Raw genomic sequence first — 21,232 nt, 5'->3', positions numbered from 1 at the left:
CAAATATTTTCTAATTTTAGATAACGTTATGAGTGGAAAAATATGTACTGTACCTTAAAAAAATGTTTGCAAATTAATTGTCCACAGAAATTGACAATTTCTTGAAGTTACTAAGACTTGCAAGATTAACTCATATATTATTTAAAACAACGTAAATTGATCCTTCTAATAATGCATAATTAGTTGGGGTCAGACTTCTAGTTGGCCATTGAGATAAATACCATTGTGAACAATTTACAAATAGAGGAAGTACAAAGTTGCCAATTTGTGTCTGGCCCACTATCAATTTTGTTAATTGTATTTTATACAAAAAATAATAATAATAATTTCGCTTTGACCTCAAAGGTAAACCTGAAGCCTAATTGAAACTAATCCAGCGTCATTTAAAAAAAATTAAACTCTTAAACTGTGCTTCTAAGTCTAATGGTTTTTAAGAAATGCTTAATTTGTTTAGCAGGTAAAATTACCGTGTAGTTTTAACGCTTTGTATATAGGGCTAGCAGTATTTGCAGTTCAATCCGTTCTTGAACCACTAGAACCGGCAAAGTCGAACAGAGACCATAATATATTGCTTATCGCTTATTTATTCTTGGGCTTTGTTCCTATGTAGAATTTATAAATAAAATGAAATATATATTATAAGAAAATAAATTAGAGAATTGACTCATCGATTAAAGCTAAGTTTTTTTTTAAAGTTTTTTTTTGTACATTGGCATGTGATGCAGTTGTAGGACTTCTTATGGATCTGGAAAAGGGTTTTTAGGAACCAGGACAGTGTAAATACAGGAGGGAGGCTTGTGGTAGATTATGGAGCTAGGTCTGCTACTAAGCCTGTCGGGGCCCTATAATATGTAACTATAATATTTCTTAAGTAACTATAACTTCAGATCGCGGTCTGTTATAACCTGTTTATAGCCTATAAGCTTGTAGGGGACCTATATTATCAAAACTATAATATTTCCTAAGTCAGGGTTTCCTAAACTTTGCTATACCAAGGCAACCCTACACTTAAGGCCCCTTAATACGAAAAATGTGTAGACGGAAAGCAATCCTCAATCTTCCTAACCGCCCCCCCCTCTAGCCTCAACCGGGCACAACCTTGCTGACATGTAATGAATGACATCATTTTACAGTATTTCACTAAGCCAAGTTTATCATTAATATTAATAACAGTAAATTCATAAGTCCTTCCTTGGTCATTGATGATTGTAAGTATATTTTTATCTATTTGAGAATGGACAAGCTCGTCTATGTGGAAGCATCTGTGACAGGCTATTCTGAAAGCTACCATTGTAGCGTGGGTCCCCCCTAGAAATTTTATGAATGAAAATAAATTTTGTGGTTAACCCCCCCCCCCAAAAAAAAAAAAAGAAGAAGGCTTTAAAAGACTAGGTAGATGGCGCTCCATTTTGTTATTTAAAAAAAAATAATAATAACACAATATTTAAAATATAGATTATTTAAAATATTGTGTTAACAACAATTTGAACATGAGTTTTTCCCAACTGGATCTGACAAACGCGGATGATGGGACTTGTGGGGAATTCCGTGCTAAACTATTTCGTGCAAAAACCCTGTTCACATTTATCAAAGCGGTCCATTTTCGAGATGACGGCAATGTTTTCATAAGCCCAAATGGAATCAAAGTGACGGTAGAAGATTCAAAGTGTTTTCAAGGCAATGCTTTTGTTCAAAGAAACCTTTTCAACGTGTTTAGTCTTCTTCCTGAGGATGAGACGAGTAATTTTTCATTCCAGCTACAACTTCCTCTCATTTTGGAATCCCTTAATATTTTTCAAAAGACGGGACAACTTCAATTGCATTATAGTACACGCAGCAATGAGCTATGTCTCCATATTGAGGACCAAGGAACCGTCTCTGAGGCCGTTATTCGTACACAAGACTCTGAAGAAACACTTGACTTTAGTTTCGGTCGAGATGAAGTGATCTTCAAGGTTATTTTGAATGCAGAGAAGTTCAAAGATATCTTTAATGAAATTGATTCCACAAGTGACTTCATTTATTTTTATACAGACGAGTCCCTTCTACAAATTCGAACAAAGGGCTCTGGTGGGAAAGTGATCATAGATATACCTTCCGACTCGGAAATGGTTTCTTCCTTCATGGCTCGACGTCCCACCACGGCAAGATACAGGCACTCCCTTCTCAAACATGCATTTAAACCCATTGGTATGTCAGAGAAGGTATCAATACGCATCGATGAACGATGCTTCATTTGTTTTCAGTTCATTGTCAAAGTAGAATCGGAAGTCAGTTTTCTTGAATTTTATTGTGCTCCAGAGGAGGACGAAGATGATTAATGTATACCACACTTTCATAAGGGTGTTTATATGTTATTTACTTATATTTATTTGAATAAAAATATATAATAGCATTTTATATGATTAAAACTTTGATGTAAGATTCTTTATTGGTGCTACAGAGGAGGACGAAGATGATTAATGTATACCACACTGCCACATAGGTGTTTATAAATTTTTTACTTATATTTATTTGAATAAAAATACATAATAGATTATTATATGATTCAAACTTTGATGAAGATTCTTTATTGATGGGACGATGTTTGTTGATTAGGATGCTGAAAATTAAGTCCAGAAATATTCCCACCGCCACTAAAAGCCATTGATGCTGTCTATTTGAAAATAGTAAAATAATAAAGATTACAAACAATTTTCAAAAAGATGGAACACCCTACCTGCCCAGAGTTTCCGTGCCCTAGCATAGCAATGCTATGAGGCAATAATTCTGAGGTTGAAGCAGGGGCCTGACGAAAGTTTGTAGAGCTAACTGAAGGAATGATGGTCGATGCTGCTTTGGTTGAGGAAGATGAAGAAGATAAGGTTTGGGAAGAGGATGAATGTGAAGTGGATGTAGATGTTGAAGGAGGAATAGGAGGAGGTGGGATGGTTAGAGGTGGAACAAGTGCGGAGCTGGCGAATTTATCATTAATTTCTGGGAAAATGGTGCTTAGATTGAAGTTGACCAAGGAAGACGAGGAGGCAGCAACTTGATTTGAGTTATTGTTGTTGCTAGTACTACTGGTGCTTGAATTGGTAGTGTTCAAAGCCGTCGAATAGTCCGAATGGAAGCGCCCTGAATTTCCCACCGATCCAAAATGCTTATTATAGCTTTGTTTTTGGTTTGAAGTGGTGGAAGATGCGTTGTATGCCCCGTGATGGTGGTGGGATGAGGAGTTCATAAAGCTTGCATAAGGATCTTCTACAGCTGTAGGAGGGGTAAGATTTGGCAAAGGGAAGATATTACTGTTATCAAATAGTAAATTTTGGTGATGTTGTGAATTGTTATTCATCTTGTTATGCCCAGAGGCCACGACGCTAGCACTTGCTTTAAAGTTGTTTTTAGCCGCCACCGAGGGAGAAACATAGGAAGAAGAGGCATCGTTTCCAGAGATAAACATGCTAAACTCCAAGTCTTGAGGAAAGGGACTCGGACTCATGGAACAGAATTGAGTTGCAGCAGATGTCGTGCACTCGATACTAGGGAACATCATGGAAGGAGTGGTTGAGGGGGGTGTGGTTGTCCAACCTGAGCTAAAATCCATTTTTGTCTTATTAGTCTGGTGTTGGTGCTGCTGCATTTGTTGATATTCAAGGGCAGCAATATTATGTGTGTACTGTGAAGGATCCATGATGAGGCTCTCAGCTGAGTAGTTGCCCTTTCTTGGTAAGGAAGAAGAAGGGACTTTAAGAGATAACGTAGAAGATGATCGTGAAGATGAGGGGCCTACTTTTGACAACTTTTTATCTTCTTTGGGACGACTCGATGAGTCTTTATCGGCTGAAGAACTTTGACTAACGTTAGTACTTGCTACTCCAGGATTCCGAGTGGATTTTTTATTCGATACTTCATAAGAAGATGATGTGGAGGCTCTCTTGGAGCCTTTTCGCTGACTCTTGCTGCTGCTACTACTCGCGTTGCTTACTAATTGATTCACCGAAAAAGTGTTTGGCTGCATCATAGCCGTGGAGTTCATTTGTAAAGATGCCACAGCTTGCAATTGCTGTTGGTGCTGTTGAAGAAGTTGCTGCTGTTGTTGTTGAACTAATTGCTGAGACACTTTTTGTTGTTGGGGATGCTGTTGTTTAGAAGTGGATGATGAAGCATGTAGGTCATACTGATTTTGTGTCGAGGTATAATATGATCGATTATACGGAAAGTATTGGTCATTTTGTGAACTCTGAAGCTGCTCATTGAGTTGCCTTTGATGATTCGCTGTATGGACCTGATTGTTAGCACTGCTACTACCATTGGTGCTGCTATTTCCTTGACCACTTGTGGAATGGTGATTATGATGATGGTAGTCGGTCCCTGGATTATTGGCGGCGGGGGTGATAGCGGTGGTGGATTGATGATGATGGTGGTGGTGTGCTTGATATGGATTGGAGGGGGTTATGCTTGAGTAATTGTAGCGATGTAAGGCTTCATTGCTGCTACTGCCACTGTTTCCTGTTCCCTGATGAAATTGTAGAGCCGCACTGCTCGCCGAAGGTGTACTTGAGGGAAGAGCGGTTTGAAGGGGATGCCCGAGGAATTCATTGAGAATGGTTGTGTTGTTCCCGTAATGAAACTCTTGATGCTCGTGAATTTGCTGCTGGGGCTGTTGTAATAAAGAATTTTGTATAGGAGCTTGATTATTATTATTAGTTGTAGTGGTTGTGTAGCCCTGTATGTATTGTTGCTGATGGTGAATCACTTGGGATTGTTGTCGTTGTTGTTGATGATGTGAATGAGACTGTTGTGACTGAACTGCACCTGTCAATGACGTGGAAACGACTTTGTTGTAGTGACTGTTTTTCCCAATATTCTGAGATCCTGACTCCTTTAAAGCTAATGATGGATTGTTGTTGCAAGGATTTGTTTTAGGAGCAGGAGGAGGGAAAATATGAGTTACTGTAGAGGACTGTAGCGCGTGTTGATAATGAGTACTGGAATGTATTTGAGACTCTTGAGTCCATTGTTTGGTATTTGAAGCAGTGGTGTTACTACCACTATTATTCTGACTGTTCTCAGTGATGTGAGTGCTGCTACCAACAGTACTACTACATTTAACCTCTTGTACCATGGAAGGATCCTTTTTATAACTTTGAATTTTTTCGATACTTTTATTATGATTGGTATATTGGAGTTCTATCAGTCTGCTATCCTTAGTAGGAGGTAAAGGAGCAGCTATACTTTTCTTAGAAGAGTCTACTTCTTTGAAATTTATCTCATTTTTCTTTACACATGTAGAAGAAGGTATCTCTTTCTTTGGGATAGTATTATGAGGAGTCATTATCGATTTTACTTTGCAAGTATCTGAAAGAGGAGGAGGAGGTGGCGGGGGAGCCAAGCAAACTCCTGTTATTTTAGAATCAATAGCTTGTTTAATAACTGAAGGAGGTACAGGCTTGAGTTCCTGTATAACCTTATCCGCTTCCTTCTTGTCAATGGGTGGTGTAGGGGCAGGAGGTGTTGAAGGAGCAGGGGTTACTGAGGGACTTGCAGTCCCGACTGAATTCAATGAGACAACACCAGGAGAATTAACCATTGTTTCAGAAGCTACAAGAGGGTCTCCACCAATATTGACAGAAATTTGACACAGAGCAGCAATACTGTAGCTACTTTTTGACTTTGACTTCCCATTTCCTCCTGACTTGTCAAAACTTTTACCGGAGGCGGGTTGGCTCTTTTTTTTAATTTGAATAACTTCTTGAGGTTTGGTAACCGGTGACGATGAAGAAGATTCTTCAGATTTGTCTTTAGTATCAACAATCTCACCTGAGGTTTTAACATATTCTTTTTCATCCTTTTTGGAGGATCCATCCGTTTTCTCTTTCTTGTCAATTTCCTCTGGATCCTCTGATGCTAAAATTGCATCTGGAAGAGTACTACTAGCTTTTAAGTCAAACTCATCTAGATGAGTAGAAGGCAAATCTAACGACTCTGATGAATCATTTTTGTCACACTCATCCATATAATCATCACTTTTTTCAGAAGGTGTTAGATCAATAATCTCTTCCACATTTTCTTGGGAGGTTTCCACTTGCACAGAACTTGTATTCATTTTTTCCAATCCTTTGCATATTTTATTATTTTTCTTAGCATTATTTTCCACAACCTTTTTCTGAGATTTCTTAATGTAAGGAACACGAGATGATAAACGAGGTAAGGCTAACTTCATTAAGGGTCTCATCATGTATGGTACAGTAGAAATAATTGGATTGGGATCAATTGCAATAAAGGAATGATGAGGAACAGTCCATGTAGTTGGATTAAGAAGTGTTCCAGATGGAGTGGATAGAATTGTAACTGGTTTTAAAGTCAAACTGTTAACCAATGGGGTATTTGTTGTTGTGGGGGTTGGAGGTGATGAGGATGATAAGGTAGTTTGTGTTATTTCTTGCGATGACTCTTCAACTACTTCTTCAGAAGCTACTTCTAAATCGGGTTCAGATGAATCATGACTACACAATGAATATGAATGATCATCTCCAGTTGGTAAAAAAGCTGGTTTCTCGGGATGATTCTCTTTGTTTGCCTTAGCTTCTTCTGCAAAAATTAGAAATCAATTAATAAATGACATGAGCAAAATTCAAGTAACTACAGATTATGAGCTCTGATAGAATACTATGTACCATATTTATTGATAAGAGACTGAATTTCCTGCAAGTTGAGCTTAGAGAACTCTTTTTGATCCATTTCCTTAGCTAACTTTGAGCGTATAATCTCTCTCAGCTTTGAATTTTGTCGTTTAAGACCTTTAATTCTCCGTTGAAGGTCATCCGGGATCCTTTGAGCTTGGAGTGCCTTGATGTAATTAATAGCACGCTCGACAATATCTGCCTTTGGCCATTTACTAACTCCAGACTCATAGTCTGGCAAGGAGGCGGATAGGGTCTCGAGACCAGCATTGAAACGATCCCGACGGTTTTTTTCCCAAAGTCGATATTTCCCTGCTCTGAAAAACAAATAAATATGTGAAAGAAAGGTACAAAAGTAAATAAGACGTATACACTACTGTAAACGAAACTTACTCCACATCCAGAGGATTTTTCTTCATTGACTTTACTGTTTTGTTGACGTTGTTTGTCATAATGATTTATTCAATCTAAAGGATTCACATTTTGTTCTCAAAAAGAAGGACGGACAAACACGTCTTAAATAATTCATTAATTTCGACAATCTAGGAATTGTTCCATTGATCTTTCTGTAGTACGAGTAGTCTCTGAAGTTTAATTGATTCCATTTCCAGAGCTTCTTTTTTGTTTTCCTCTCAGTTCAAATGTCGTCATCATTCTCACGTTGTTATTGTGTACTTCTTTCTCGATGACGTCATGCTCCACCATAAAACACTAAAAAACAATTCATTTAGAGATTCTATATGATTAGTCATGGATTAATATCGATGGATTATTTAGAACCATTTTTAATTTCTTTATTACATTATTTATCAATCATAAGCATAATTGAGATGAAGAAGATAAATAATAGTTATTAATTGTACGAAACAAACAAACGAGGTTGAGAGATGTATTTTTTTATTCGTTGTACATTTTGCAGAATAAATATATTAAGTGATAAAAAACTTCCAACGCTGTCTGCCTGACGTTAGCTGACAACTTTTTTGATGACGTCACAACGGAGCCAAGTTCAAACTATTATATACTATTATTTATATAGGTCGGTGCTCACTACTGATAAGTGATAATTAATAATTATAGATAAATACTTTACTAGAAGCCGAAGGAGAGAAAAAAGTTGTGAACTGCGTGCAAATGCACTTAATTCATAGGGATTTGGATGGATCTTTCGTACGAATGATTCGGATATTTTCATCTGCATCCACCCATCCTTTCCGTTACTGGGAATTCATATTTTTCCATTTGGATATCCAATACGTCTTCTGATCCTCCCTTTAACTTCATGTGAAAGGGAAAACACCTCTTAGTCTTTGTGCATCATTCGATAGATATCGTCTTATTTAACGGGAAAAATCCTACATGTGCAAATGCGCTTTACATCAATATCTATGACTTCGTACCTCGTAAATCATTGCCTCTATACTGAAGAAAACATAAATTCATCCAGTTATTTTATGAGATCATCATATACTTCTACATATAAAAACTATGGAGTTTCATAAAACGACAGAACAATCGACTCGTAGATCCAGTGAGGAACAGAGAGAGAAAATGTCACTAAAAAATTGTAGTATTTAAATTTGGATACGAGTAAATATTATTCGATTTATACAATTGAAGGTTCGTTAGATAGAGATTGAATATTTCATCGATGTCTGACTGTTACTCTTACTCTCAAATACAAATAGACAAAAATATTTAGAATGTTATTAAAAATAAAATATATTAAGGTAAATTGTAGTTAACATTTAATGTATAAAAAGCATCTTGGTAGATAAATGAAAAGGAATTATATAAATGAGCTATAATATATACTTTGTATAGAAATAAATCCAACATTGATAAAAAAAATGGTCCCCTTATGTCGTGGGCTAGGAATAGTAGCCTCACTGCCCCCTGATAACCCACTTCTATTCATGTATTTAATTAAAGAAAATCAAAACCCTTCCTCCCTCTTCCGTAGCCTTGTTTGATCAAAGTCAGAACTAGAAAACAAAGATTTATTGGGCTGAAGGTATATTGTTAATAATTGTAGTCAGAAAATTAGCCTTTTTTGAGCATTATGACAATTAATGTATATTTCTGAGGGGGATCGAAGGGGATGGATTCGTGATCAAAAGTTCAATGTCTAATTATTACAGTAAAGATTATAAAATATTGTGCATTAAAGTATTCGGAACATTTCAAAATCACATAACCTACTTATTTAAAAATTCCGGAAGCAAATTTTCGTAAACTTTCCATCCCTGCAACTCTAGTCTTATACCCACGTCTTAGGAAGATAAAAGAGTCATTCTTCTTGAATGAGATACTCTACCCTTGAAATTAATTGCTTTTGATGTCTAGGAATTGTATTTTAAAATCTTGAATCCCTCCCTCGTATGAGGCCTCTGAAGAAGATCCCCATCCTTATCATCCGCATTCCAATATGAAACTAAGATAGGGAACTCGATCAGGCTTTCCAGTTTTCATGCATGTAATCTTCAGCTTTTTATATCTACAATTTCCAAGGTCCAAAGGACATAATTTCATCAGTATGAACTAATTATAAGTATAAAGTAACTACTACTCTTGTGATTAAAACCTTCTTATAATATATATGAATGTACATATTTTCATTTAAAATCCAATGACGTCTATTTTATTGCGCTTGAATGTATACGGGAGAAAGCCATTTATTATTATTTTCTTCTTTCACTTGCCAGCTTCTCTAGTCCACTTTAAGAAAAAATATAATGCACAAAATATGATCATTTCTAGTGTAAGAACTTTCATGAAGACATTTCTATTGATATATATATATATCTATATCGATCCAACATAATATTTAGATTTAATTGATCAAGTGTTTTGAATAGTTTAAAATATATACGTGAGTTGGCTTTAAACTGTGCTCAGTAGGATGTAGGGACTCGAGCTTGATCCACTACGTGTGAACTGCAAACGAAATAAATGTGATTATTTGTTAGATCTTGTTTGGAGTGATTCAATTGAAGTTTTCCGGGAGTTGCAAAAAGTGAATGTTTTGAAACTTGGACAAATAAATATATTCGATATAACACAAAAAGAAAATGAGAATCACAGACGCTCTTTTCGGACTTTTCTTCATAGCAGGGAACATTCGGTTATCTATTGAGGAAAAGGAATTGCCTACAACGAGGGCTAAAAATGAGACCTATGAGAATAATTTATCCCTTATTTTAAATAACTCTAATCCATGTGAACAATTAGTGGATGAAAGTCAAGTTCCATGGTGCTTAGCCGTAAAGGAATGCAGTACTCATTCTCGCCAAAACAATCTATGCTCAATACTTTTAGCCAGTGAATCTTCAACATATCTATCGAAAGAGACTAAAGATGTAGAAGAAAAGAAGAAGCCATGCCGCTCTGCTGTTTGGGGCTACGGATTCCTCTGTGTTACAATAATCAGTATTACGTCTTTACTAGGGGTGGGGGTTTTGCCCCTCATGTCTAAGAGTTTTTATCATAAGTTACTTACTTCGTTGATTGGACTTGCCGTAGGATCTCTTACAGGTAAGCGAATTTACCTTCATTTATGCAATATCAATCATTTCTAAAATTCAAGATGTTCTACTACTAATGAGTAATAAGTGACGAATAACTGAATATATTAGACACTTTTAAGGTTTTTTTCCAAGTTGGAGCAATGAAATGAACTTAATAGAGGGATTTTATTTTTATATCATAGGTGCCAATTTTAAAAAAGTGAGCCAGCTCAAAAATACACATGATTTACATGACTATTTATACCTACCTAAATGGGGGGAAATATTCTAAAGAAACGATCAAAAAAGTAAATTTCAATATTATAAAAATATTCGTGAATATATTCGAGGTCTGACAAAAAGAAACTTGTTATTTTCTAATTCCGAATTTAAAAATAGATTCGATTTTTAAATTTATTTTGTTATTATGTTGGTACAAAGACCCACAAGATTTACATTTTTAATTCGTTTTTCATAGGTAAAAAGATAAGTTTAGGTTCCTCTGCTGTTTTCTGCTATTGAAAAAAAAATGGAAAGAAAAAATCAATTTAGGCGAAAGTTCTGTGAAAACTTTTGAAAGATTTTTATTTGCCAAATGTTAGCATTTTGTAAAAAATAACTATTTTTGAAGAATAAACAATCTGTCGAAAATTTTTATAAAAATTCCCCCAAAAAATTTCAGAAGTAGAAATTTGCGGAGCACGCCGAAAGACGTCAGACCTTTTTATCAATAAAAAATAAACCAACAAATCGAAATGATTGATATTGTCAACATACGAGTACGTTGTAGACATGTGTATGAGCATATTAAAAAACTTAATTAGATACTAGAATAAGAATTGAATTAGGAATGAGAAAATAACGTTTTTTTGTCAGAGTAAGGTAAATATTGAGTCACACTCTCTCTAGCGTTGGCGGATCTTGCAAGAGATTGGTTACAGTTACAGCCCCCCTGATCATCAACAACCTGTTTTTACATGACGTTATCATTTTGATTTCGTCCATTTTGAGGCCCTGAGAACAAAGTCGTATAAGAATGAAAACAATTTTTCATTAATATAATGAAAAAAAGTCAACTTTTGGATTATGTCAAAATAAGGCCAATAAATACAAAGACCTTATCGTCTACCAAAAGTATATCCCTCTATTGCCCAGTTTTATTATAAATATGAACCTAATATGTTTTAAAAATAGGTTACTAAATCGTTATACAATCTTATTTTCATATAGTAGACAACCAATTAACTATTAAAATGGAAGCTAAAACAAGCATTCGTTAGAGGACAAACCCTCCACTTAAAATCAAATTGAGTTATGTATCTCAATTTGTTACAAATCAATGGTCAACTATGTTTTTCTTACGTTTTGGGTTACTTTGATCTCTCAAAATGTAATGTCTCTTACTGTGACCACACATAATCATCATATCAAGTTTGATAAAAATTGATCGTTGATTTTTGTCGTAATTCTGGTGACTATCAAACATACAAAAAAAGGCAAGAACATAACCTCCTTCAACTTAGTTGACGGAGGTAAAAATGGAAATCTAGGGTAGATACTTTATTATTGAACAGCATTTTACTTTGAATGATTTGTACTGTATTTGTACAAATCATATTTTTCTCTAATTATTAAACTATTCTTTATTGAAAATTTAGCCATTTTTAGTAAATATTACTTTGAGTTAATTCAAATATCAGTGTTTATCATTGACATAAGATAATATTCATTGCAGATTTTTAAATCTATTTTGATGAAGTTTCATAAAAATTGATTGGGAATTTGTTGATTTGATGTATAAAATATCAAATTTAAGGCCCCAAAATGCTGTTTCCTCCAATTATGATAAATTAATGACGTCAGTAAAAACACTCAGTATTTAAAATATTAACAAATATGTAAATGTTCTATACGTAGTTAATAACAAATAAAAAATTGTCCCCTGCCAGAACAAATTTCAAACTCCGCCTTTGCTTTCAAGCATTACGTTCTTTAATATTTGATTCTTGATTAAGCATGTTAATTGAATAGGACTAGAGTATTAATTAAATGTGAATCATTAGAAGTATTATTGCATATGCATACATATTTTGAAGTTGAGATTATATTGATTGTGTTCTAATTCTCGTATTACTTTGAAAGATTATAGCAATTAATTATATTCGTCCAATTCTTACAAGAGGGTTGTCTTCCCTCTCAGGTGAAAAAACTTTTTCTTTGTCAATTATACAATATTGTATCATGGTGTTACCCTGCTAACACAAAAATATAGCCCGTATTTTTTCGTCAGCTGTAGATGTTTCTGCTTCAGTTCTCCATATCAGGATTCTAAATGTTGATTGATTGAATTAGAATTGCCTTCTTTTAAGCAGTGATCAATTCACAACAATTATTGAATAATAATTCCTTAGTTAGGAAGAATGGGCTAACTATCAACTTATTTTGCGCCTTGATGGACTTTCGGAGGCCTTCAAGGAAGCGGGGAGTGCGGATTCGGTCACTTCTCATGTTGTGGGCCTTACGGCAGACCTTCCCCTCAACCTCTCAGGCATTGAAGACCCGGTACACTGTGGTCTTGGGGTAGTTAAGAAGCTTGTAGATAGCAGAGGGCTTGTGTCCCGCGCGAGCCAATTCGAGGATGGCGTCTCTCCTTGCTTGTTCCATGATGACTATTGTTTGTTGTCAAAACAATTGTGGTGGCAGTTATTTTGTATTGTTCACGCAACCTTTTATATTAGTATGATTTAACCCCGAATATCCACATTATGGATCTGGATGAAGTTTAAAGTAGATCCAATTTATAGTGGACACCCTGTATGCGATATTTGTGAAATGATACTTGGTACCCCTTTGAAAAGTCTATATATAACATTTCTTTAAAATGTATATATCCCCTAAGGAGTGGAAAAATAATTAATTGTCCATTAACTGCATTCAAATATAAGTGAATGTATCATTCTGTACTTATCTTGTACATAGACTTACGAGATGACAATTTTGTAGGGAGTTTACTTCAATCTTTATCAAATATAAATAAGTACATAATGGAAAATCCAATCGGGATTAGAATCCGACTTTCTAATCCTTCTGACTGCCAGATGTACTAGAAATACTTAATATAAAAAGAAATACAGTTGAGCAACGTCATTAAGGACCAAACTTTATAAGTTTTAGGACTGATATGCAGGACTGAACTGCACTGCAGTCTTCAGTCCTATATAATGACTTACACAACAATAATTTGAAGCATTAATAAATGAGTCGTTGTTTTGTGTGGAACGGTCATAGAGGGAGGGCTCTATTATTTCGCATTATAAATAATTTCATTAACTTTATTGTATCACACAACCTTTATATGAAAGTTGGAGGGGGGAGGCCAAAATCAGTTGGTAATTAGCCAGTTCTGAGCTAGATCTTCTCAATTATTCAAATTATTACTCATGAGTATCTTAAGCGTAACATGAGCTAATCCAATAAGGTTTTGCACATGATCTAGCAGGAATTTAATGGGTCTATATCTGGTTTCAGTGGGACAGTGCTCCAGCACACACAGCAAACATTTTGTTGCAGTGGTGTTTAGCCAATTATGATCAGCTGTGGACAAACGACTTTCTACCTCCTTACTACCAGACTGCAACCCCTTGGATTTTGTAATGTAGAATATAGTGCAGAGAGAGGCTAATGCTATTCATGGGGCCAATAAGGATCAGTTGATGTCTGCAGCTGAGGCATGAACGCAGGATATCCCAGAAGAAACGGTGCGTGCCGTCTGCACTATCGCCTTCAAAAGGTTCAGAGATATTGTTCACTCAAAAGGAGGCAATATTAAATAAAATTTCAATGCATTTTTCAAGTAATATTTATAATTAAATGTTAATAATAGGAATATTCTGAAATATATACATAACTATTTTATTGTATTATAAATACTGTAGTGGCCTCTGTAGAGCGCTTATACAGAGCAAAAAAAAAAATTGAAGCCGGAAATTAGTTGACTAAAACAATGGAAAATAAAGTTATTTATATATCAATCACTCCTGATCTTGTATGGAATCATTCTAAACTTCTATAAAAATTGATAAGTTCCATAAAGGAAAATATAGTCAGATATAAAATACAATGAGGGTCGAACATAAAATATTTCGATACCCCTATTTATTACTACTACAGTTTGAATGTTTTGGTCAACTACGAAGGCGTCAACATCTATTAACATCATTATTCTATGTATTTTATCTCTATGACACACACCCTGGGTTTGTTTTATTTATTATTGTTTTCATTGTAACGAAAGGTTGTACTTCATATGAGGTAATTATTAATTGTATTACTATACTTTAATTTATGGCTGACATATTTTTGATGACTTTATTTTTATTTTATTAATCTACGAGCAAAATTGAAATATTAATTTTTTCCCTCATTAATATATTTTTCATTTTTACATATAGGGTCAGCATTGTTTCATCTAATACCTTCAGCCTTTCTCCTAGCTGACTTTTACCACCATCATGCATACCTCAATACATCTATATATATATTTGGAGGGGTGTATTTGTTTTTTATTATCGAACGAGTCATGAAAATCGTGATGGAATATAAAAATCTGAATCAAGGTAAGAAATTGGTTTCCAATATAAGGACCAAGGTCAGCGTCACTGGAATGTATTTGCAAGTAGAAAAGGCAAATCATATAATGGTGACGCCCAGGGGCGTTGCTAGCTTTCATCATTCGGGGTAGGGGGGGCGTAGTCCAAACTTTATCAACACCGTAACGTAATTAATTATATAAATAGGGTTATTTTTGATATATATTAGCAGAGGGTTCTTGTGTCACGGGCTGAATAAAGGAGAATAGAAACAAAGACTGATGGCAGAAAAAAGAAAGAGAGAAAGGGATGTAGAAAGAGACAACGCGAGAAGGGAAGAGGAAAAGGAAGGTAAATAGAAAAAGAGATGCATCATGAGGTTTTATGTTGGTCAAAAATAGGCTCTTAATTATCTTGAAGCCCCAAAGAAGTATCATAGGGGCATGCTTGGTTATTTTATACATTTACTGGCTAAATTTTGTCTGATCTGTTCGACCATTTTGGATTTCATGTGTGATAACACTAAAAACAGATTTATAAATATATATAAGAATATGCTTAAAAAAAATTAGGAGCTTCAGAAACTTTTAGGGGGATAAAGACCCCCCAAAAAAAAAAAAAAAAAAAAGAAAGGGGATAGCAACGCCGCTGGTAACACCATCAGGACCATCCAGAGGATTATATAATTGGGTAGTGGGCTTGACTAAGGTTTTTTGTTTTACCATTTTGACAAAATGTTCTTGTTTTTTGAATAAACTGCAAATTTGACAAATAATTTTTTTTTAAACTCTTTTGGAAGAAACTAAATTTGAAAGAATAAACTTATTTTTTTTTATAAAAAAGACAATTTAAAAATGTGTGCAATAAGGCATGAGCAAAACTAAAAAAAGATATAATATAAGTTTGTTGTTTGAACTAGTTGCTTAAAAAAATGACACATACTGAGAAGAATATTTACAACGCTCCCTATTTTTTTTTTACATTATAACGCATTATTATTTAGGGAGTTGTATTATTTTGCCGCAAGACTGTACCACTCTCTGTCGCTTTGCTTACAAACTAATATAAGTAAACAACGCTCATGTTCATTAAACATTATTATATTAAATGAAGATAACAATAAATATCCCACAAAAGGCGAGGGAGCAATACCCCGATGGTTCCGGCGCCACTGACTATGGTCTACTTATTATTTGGATTTATTTTATCATTTATGTATGTAGGAACCTCCTCAAATACCTATTCAAAAGCTGAGTCAGGTGAAAAAGTTGAAGGAGATCCCGAGTCTTGGAACGATGGATCCATTGAGGGATGTGTTGTTGGGTACATACACAATGCCTCTGATAAAAACCAAGTAATAATTAATTTATCAATTTGATTTCTGTCAGAGTTTTTTAACTCATATATGCTGTTATGAAGGTATATCAAAACTCTAAACCCGCTATAAAAGCCTCCTTTGGATTGCTGGACAAACCGGAAAACGATTCACGACCAACTGTGGAAAAAGTACGGTCACTCGAAAACCCAGAGTCTCGATCTGCTATTGCCACAGTGGCATGGATGATTATCTTTGGAGATGGTGTACATAACTTTATAGATGGTCTTTCCATCGGAGCTGCTTTTACTGAGTCAATTCTCACTGGAATAAGTGTATCCATTGCCGTGTTTTGTGAAGAGTTTCCTCATGAACTTGGGGATTTTGCTGTTCTTCTAAATGCTGGAATGACAATAAAACAGGTATTTCTTAGCCTATTCAGTGGATTATACCAACAATATATATATTTATTTTTTGTAAAACAATTTCCTATTTTATTTTTTAGGCCATGATTTATAACTTCCTCTCTGCTTGTACGTGTTATCTGGGTCTCATCATTGGTATTTTATTAAGTGGACTCGACTTTGGTAATCATTATATCTTTGCACTCGCTGGTGGGATGTTTCTCTATATTTCCCTAGTGGACATGGTTCCAGAATTAAATGAGACAATTGACAAAGTTGCAAAAGTTAATATCAAAGAAGCTCTTTGCATTTTTTTAATTCAAAACATCGGGATTCTTATTGGGATTGGCAGTTTATTTTTTTTAGCTAAATACCAGGATGACATACAAATAGGAGCTTGATAGTTTATTTTTTATTTCTGTATATATTATGTATGCCGTGCACTGATATGAACGAGATTATTTTGAGCGAGTGTCATCTTAATGACATTCCTTTGAGCAAGGATATATTTGGGTAACCTTCTTTTCAGTGAGATCAATTTCAGCAATATTTTCATATTATATACATTACAAGATGAATGTCGTCGTTATTAGATTTAAAAAAAAGGAGAGCAAAATAGCCCATAGATCAAAGTTTTCACGCTCATAACATTGGCAAAGAGAAAGATCGGAGAAGGTGCATACTTTTTTCCAAATCTTTCACTACGAAGACCCATTGATCGAAGCATTTCAACCCCATCATACTTTTTTAAATTCTTCCCTTCATCAAAACTTATGGAATCGAGACGAAATCTCACATGGGCCTAAGCTGATCCTGTTAGGGTTATTGCATTCGATTTTAACCATCACTTTGGTGATTAATGACGTAATTGATATTGTAACGTTTATAAGCATGAGTAAACTAAAAATATATATATTCTCTGTGACTGTGTAGCTTGTCGTTTAAAAAATATTGCTCTCTCATAAAATTTTTGACAGTGCCCTTTATATGAGAAACATGCCTATAGGTTATTTTTATTTCATAATATAATTTTTGTGGGAGTTGTACTATTTTGCCAGAAGATTGCACCACTCTCAATCGCTTTATTTATAAATGAACATAAGTAAACAATACTTCTGTCCCATAGTATGAAAATGTCACTGAAATTAACATTGCTGAAAAGAAGCTCCCCCAAATTTATCATGGCTCAAATGAATCTCACTAATATGACACTCTCAAAATAAACTCGCTCAAATGAGCAGACACGATTATGTATAAATGATTTATATATTTATTGTTTAGTAAAGTCTTGAATTCCGTTGTCATATCGGTTGTATAAAATGATGTAACTCATAGTGGTTGCTATAGATAACAGTAGTGAATTAGCCTATATTTTTATATACCATGCAGAATTCATGAGGAGTTCTTTATATCTCATGGCTTCAGCTTTTGCACCCATCCTCATTCTTGTATATGGTTCCCTCTTAGTAAAAGGAATACCAGAATATTACTAACCCAGAAAAATAACAATGATATATTCAATGATCGTAAATATTACTGATTGATCATCTTATGTTATGTAGAACCTAACCAATTTTGTGATAGTTGTTGATTCTTAGAGTGAGTAGACGCCTTGTAGCTAATGATAGCTGCTTCGTTTTGTATTGTTTATTGTAGTTAGTTATCATTTAATACTTGTAAGAATTGTAGTCTTTTAAAATATTGTTGAATAAATAATTTATATTTCTTATGGATATTGTTGGACCATTAATTTGTATTAACTATTATGCCATTCTAGGGTTTTATTCTAAACAGGAAAATTTTGTCAAACATCACTTAGAGTTTTACTTCACTTAAAAAGTACAACAAACCAGAAAAATGAAAAGTATATAAATAAAACTTTCTATTCTATTAATACAATTTTTATTATTATACTTTGAAGGCTTCTCTACTTATTATGGTGGTCCACTCATTGGGACATGTCTTTTAACTAATACGAATATTTAAGGGTACAAAGTATTGCAGTATTGTAAAATATGCCGTGATCTTTCTTTTTTTTACCTCGGCCGACCAAAAATCGGGTTTTTCTCTGTTGTATTGATTGTCTGTTGGCCATCAGGATTACGGCAAAAGTTAGAAATCGATTAGGAATTAACTTGGTTGGAAGATTGTATATGGTCACAGTTTTAGGCCATTACATTTTAAGAGGTCAAAGATTCACAAAACGGTAAAGTAAATAGTCTACAATAGATTTGAAACATGTTTTCATTATGCGGGTTTAATTAAGATGTTTCATATAATTATATTTTATTTGGGGAAAAGGAACATAGCTGGAGGTTTGCCCCTTACCAAGTGCACATTCTCTTGCATGTGTTGTTTTCTTTAACACCTCCGGATCAAGTTTGGACTTTTTGACAGATACCTTCTTCCTCTCCAACGTTTCGAACTTTCTGACGGCATAGACAGTGGTCCTGGAGACGCCCATCTGCTTAAAGTGTTAATTTTCGATTTATTTTTATCATACAGCAAATACTTACGATTTACAACCCTACGTATAACTGCCGATATTTAATCCATAATAGCTTTCTTTCATTTTTGAAGAAAATCATGAGAAATGTAATCTTTATTGCACAAATATTTTTACGGATCAAATACTTTGTTTTTGTCAAATTGTTCTGGAGTCTGCTAACTAAACAAAACTTTAAAAAAAATATAATTTTTCAATAGATATTTAATCATTATTAGTTTGAACGACTCTTTTTTTTATCAGAGCATTAGCTCACCAACACAAAAATATACATTCTATTTCGTTGTCAGCTGCGGATGTTTATGCTTCTATTCTCCTAATCAGTGTTCGGAACATTGATTTATTGTATTAGAATTACCTCCTTTTAAGCTGTGAAGAACTCCCAACAATTATGAAATAATAATCATTCCATATTTGGAAAAAATTGTCTAACTACCAACTTATTTTTGATCTTTTGTTGTTTCTTTTTAGAAGAAACGTTGCGTGATATAATAAAGGTAACGACGAGTTACTTTTACAAAAACAAATAATTGTCATAATAAAATACTTTCTTCTAGAATAAAAACTTTATTTTGTCATTGTTTTCAAACATATTTTATCCTAGAGATTTTTATTACACAGCTGTAACTTGTAAACATAAAGTACGTAACTAATGTATGTATATAAAAATGGTCACCCTGATTTACATAAATTTATGTCTGTTAAACTATAAAAAATAATCTATTATGAATTGAGGAATAGTTCCACAGTTGATATTAATTTACTAACGAAAAACTTATTTTGGGCCTTTTCTCCTCTTTTTGCCGTAGATTCGATAGTCGCAGGTAGTGTTGTGTCGGTGAACCGAGGAGTACGGTCCAGTTTAGTCCGGTCCCATCCAAAAACAATCTAACGCATCAATTTTTTTTTTTCAAAAAATTAATGCTTTAAATTACAGTCCAATCCCACTTGTCGGTCCTTAAAGAAGGTAAAATTGATCCCTTGTTACGTGAATGAGGGTGTGTTTCCTCCTTTTAATTATTTCGTTATATAATAGAATATACTATATAACCAAGTAACAATATAATGTTCGTATTATGATGAAAAATATAATAGTTTTTGCAAGATATGTGCAATAATCTTAATAAATATTTGATATATCTTATTTAGCTAAATAAACCATTGATATTTTTATGAAAAGTTCAAAGGACCGACAGTTAAGCACCGGTCCCAAAGACCGACAGTCCTAAGGACCGGTCCTAAGACTGGACTGGATCGGATAAATAAGGACTGACACAACACACTCGCAGGCTTCTAGAGAAGAAAATGTATATTATGTACAATTATTAGGATTGTGGGAATTGTGCCCGCAAATACAACTTCAACTATCTGGTTCCTCTGTTTTCTTTCGGACATAAAAAAACCCTTATTCATAAATCATACTTGATGGCAGATGGGTAATTACGAACATACTAATGAGATATCTCAATTATGATTCTTTGACATTACAACTTATCTGAAAATTTACTACATATAGAAGCTTTCCTTCACCAAAATATAGCTTCACTTGGTACTATTTAATCAAAATAAAATAGCAAGAAAATGTCTTAATGTTAGTTATAATTTATTAACAGTTTTAAATATTAATTGTCAGATTATAAAACTTTGGTTACGAATATCAATATACAAGGTGGATATAACAAATTGTAAATAGCATGTATGTGAATTTCTAACGAATTTCTAAGATATAGAAATGAGGCAGTAAAATAACAAATTATTCAAAAAATATTGTTAATATTTACGTCCTGACAATTAAATGATAACAAAAAATTCATTCCATTTGGTGATCATCGATTCCCTCAATTTCTTAATGCTTAGTTTGGACAATCAAATTCGTTATTTTTCAAAGATTCCAACAACCCTAACAATGATGTATAAAACACCGGGGGTTGGGGTTGTTAATTTCTGAAAAAGAAGAAATTCAGTTTTTGTTCAACATTTCTAGTGACCACATATCTTGTTAGTATTTGAGTGAAAAAAAATTAAGATTGGCCTCCTGATTATGTATTATATCTTTATAATTGATCATTTTGCTCAAAATATAGGAGTGACCCAATGTTAATAGAAATACAAGGTTATATCATAATACGTGTAGGACTGATGTTTGACTTCCACCACGCATGCAATATTAACGTGAGGGGTTGTGTGTTTCCTTAAAAACTGCTTTTCTTGTCCCACAGTCGGTAAAATACATTAAATTGATAATTT

At 34.0% G+C, this 21,232-nt stretch overlaps 3 protein-coding genes across 3 annotated transcripts; 2 read left to right on the top strand and 1 right to left on the bottom strand.

The window, feature by feature from the left end:
* The first annotated feature begins 1,420 nt into the window (after window positions 1-1,420).
* Window positions 1,421-2,557, top strand: Rad1 (Radiation insensitive 1). Its single transcript, XM_040721157.2, has one exon. The coding sequence runs from the start codon at window positions 1,491-1,493 to the stop codon at window positions 2,319-2,321; it is 831 nt and encodes a 276-aa protein (XP_040577091.1). The 5' UTR covers window positions 1,421-1,490; the 3' UTR covers window positions 2,322-2,557.
* Window positions 2,347-7,319, bottom strand: LOC121125898 (uncharacterized). Its single transcript, XM_040721156.2, has 4 exons — window positions 7,059-7,319; window positions 6,660-6,982; window positions 2,720-6,573; window positions 2,347-2,656 (listed from the first exon to the last, which is right to left on the bottom strand). Exons 1-4 carry the CDS (start codon window positions 7,115-7,117, stop codon window positions 2,570-2,572), a joined length of 4,323 nt encoding a protein of 1,440 aa, XP_040577090.1. The 5' UTR covers window positions 7,118-7,319; the 3' UTR covers window positions 2,347-2,569.
* Window positions 7,320-9,342: 2,023 nt separating this feature from the next.
* Window positions 9,343-18,210, top strand: LOC121126035 (metal cation symporter ZIP14). The gene is made up of 5 exons (XM_040721326.2): window positions 9,343-10,199; window positions 14,623-14,787; window positions 15,984-16,114; window positions 16,180-16,497; window positions 16,581-18,210. Exons 1-5 carry the CDS (start codon window positions 9,737-9,739, stop codon window positions 16,878-16,880), a joined length of 1,377 nt encoding a protein of 458 aa, XP_040577260.1. The 5' UTR covers window positions 9,343-9,736; the 3' UTR covers window positions 16,881-18,210.
* The last annotated feature ends 3,022 nt before the right edge of the window (window positions 18,211-21,232 follow it).

Source organism: Lepeophtheirus salmonis, chromosome 11 (assembly GCF_016086655.4).
Source record: "Lepeophtheirus salmonis chromosome 11, UVic_Lsal_1.4, whole genome shotgun sequence".
In the NCBI taxonomy this organism is placed as follows: domain Eukaryota; kingdom Metazoa; phylum Arthropoda; class Copepoda; order Siphonostomatoida; family Caligidae; genus Lepeophtheirus; species Lepeophtheirus salmonis.
The sequence above is the reverse complement of the archived record's forward strand: the minus strand, read 5'-3'. Positions and strand labels throughout refer to the sequence as shown.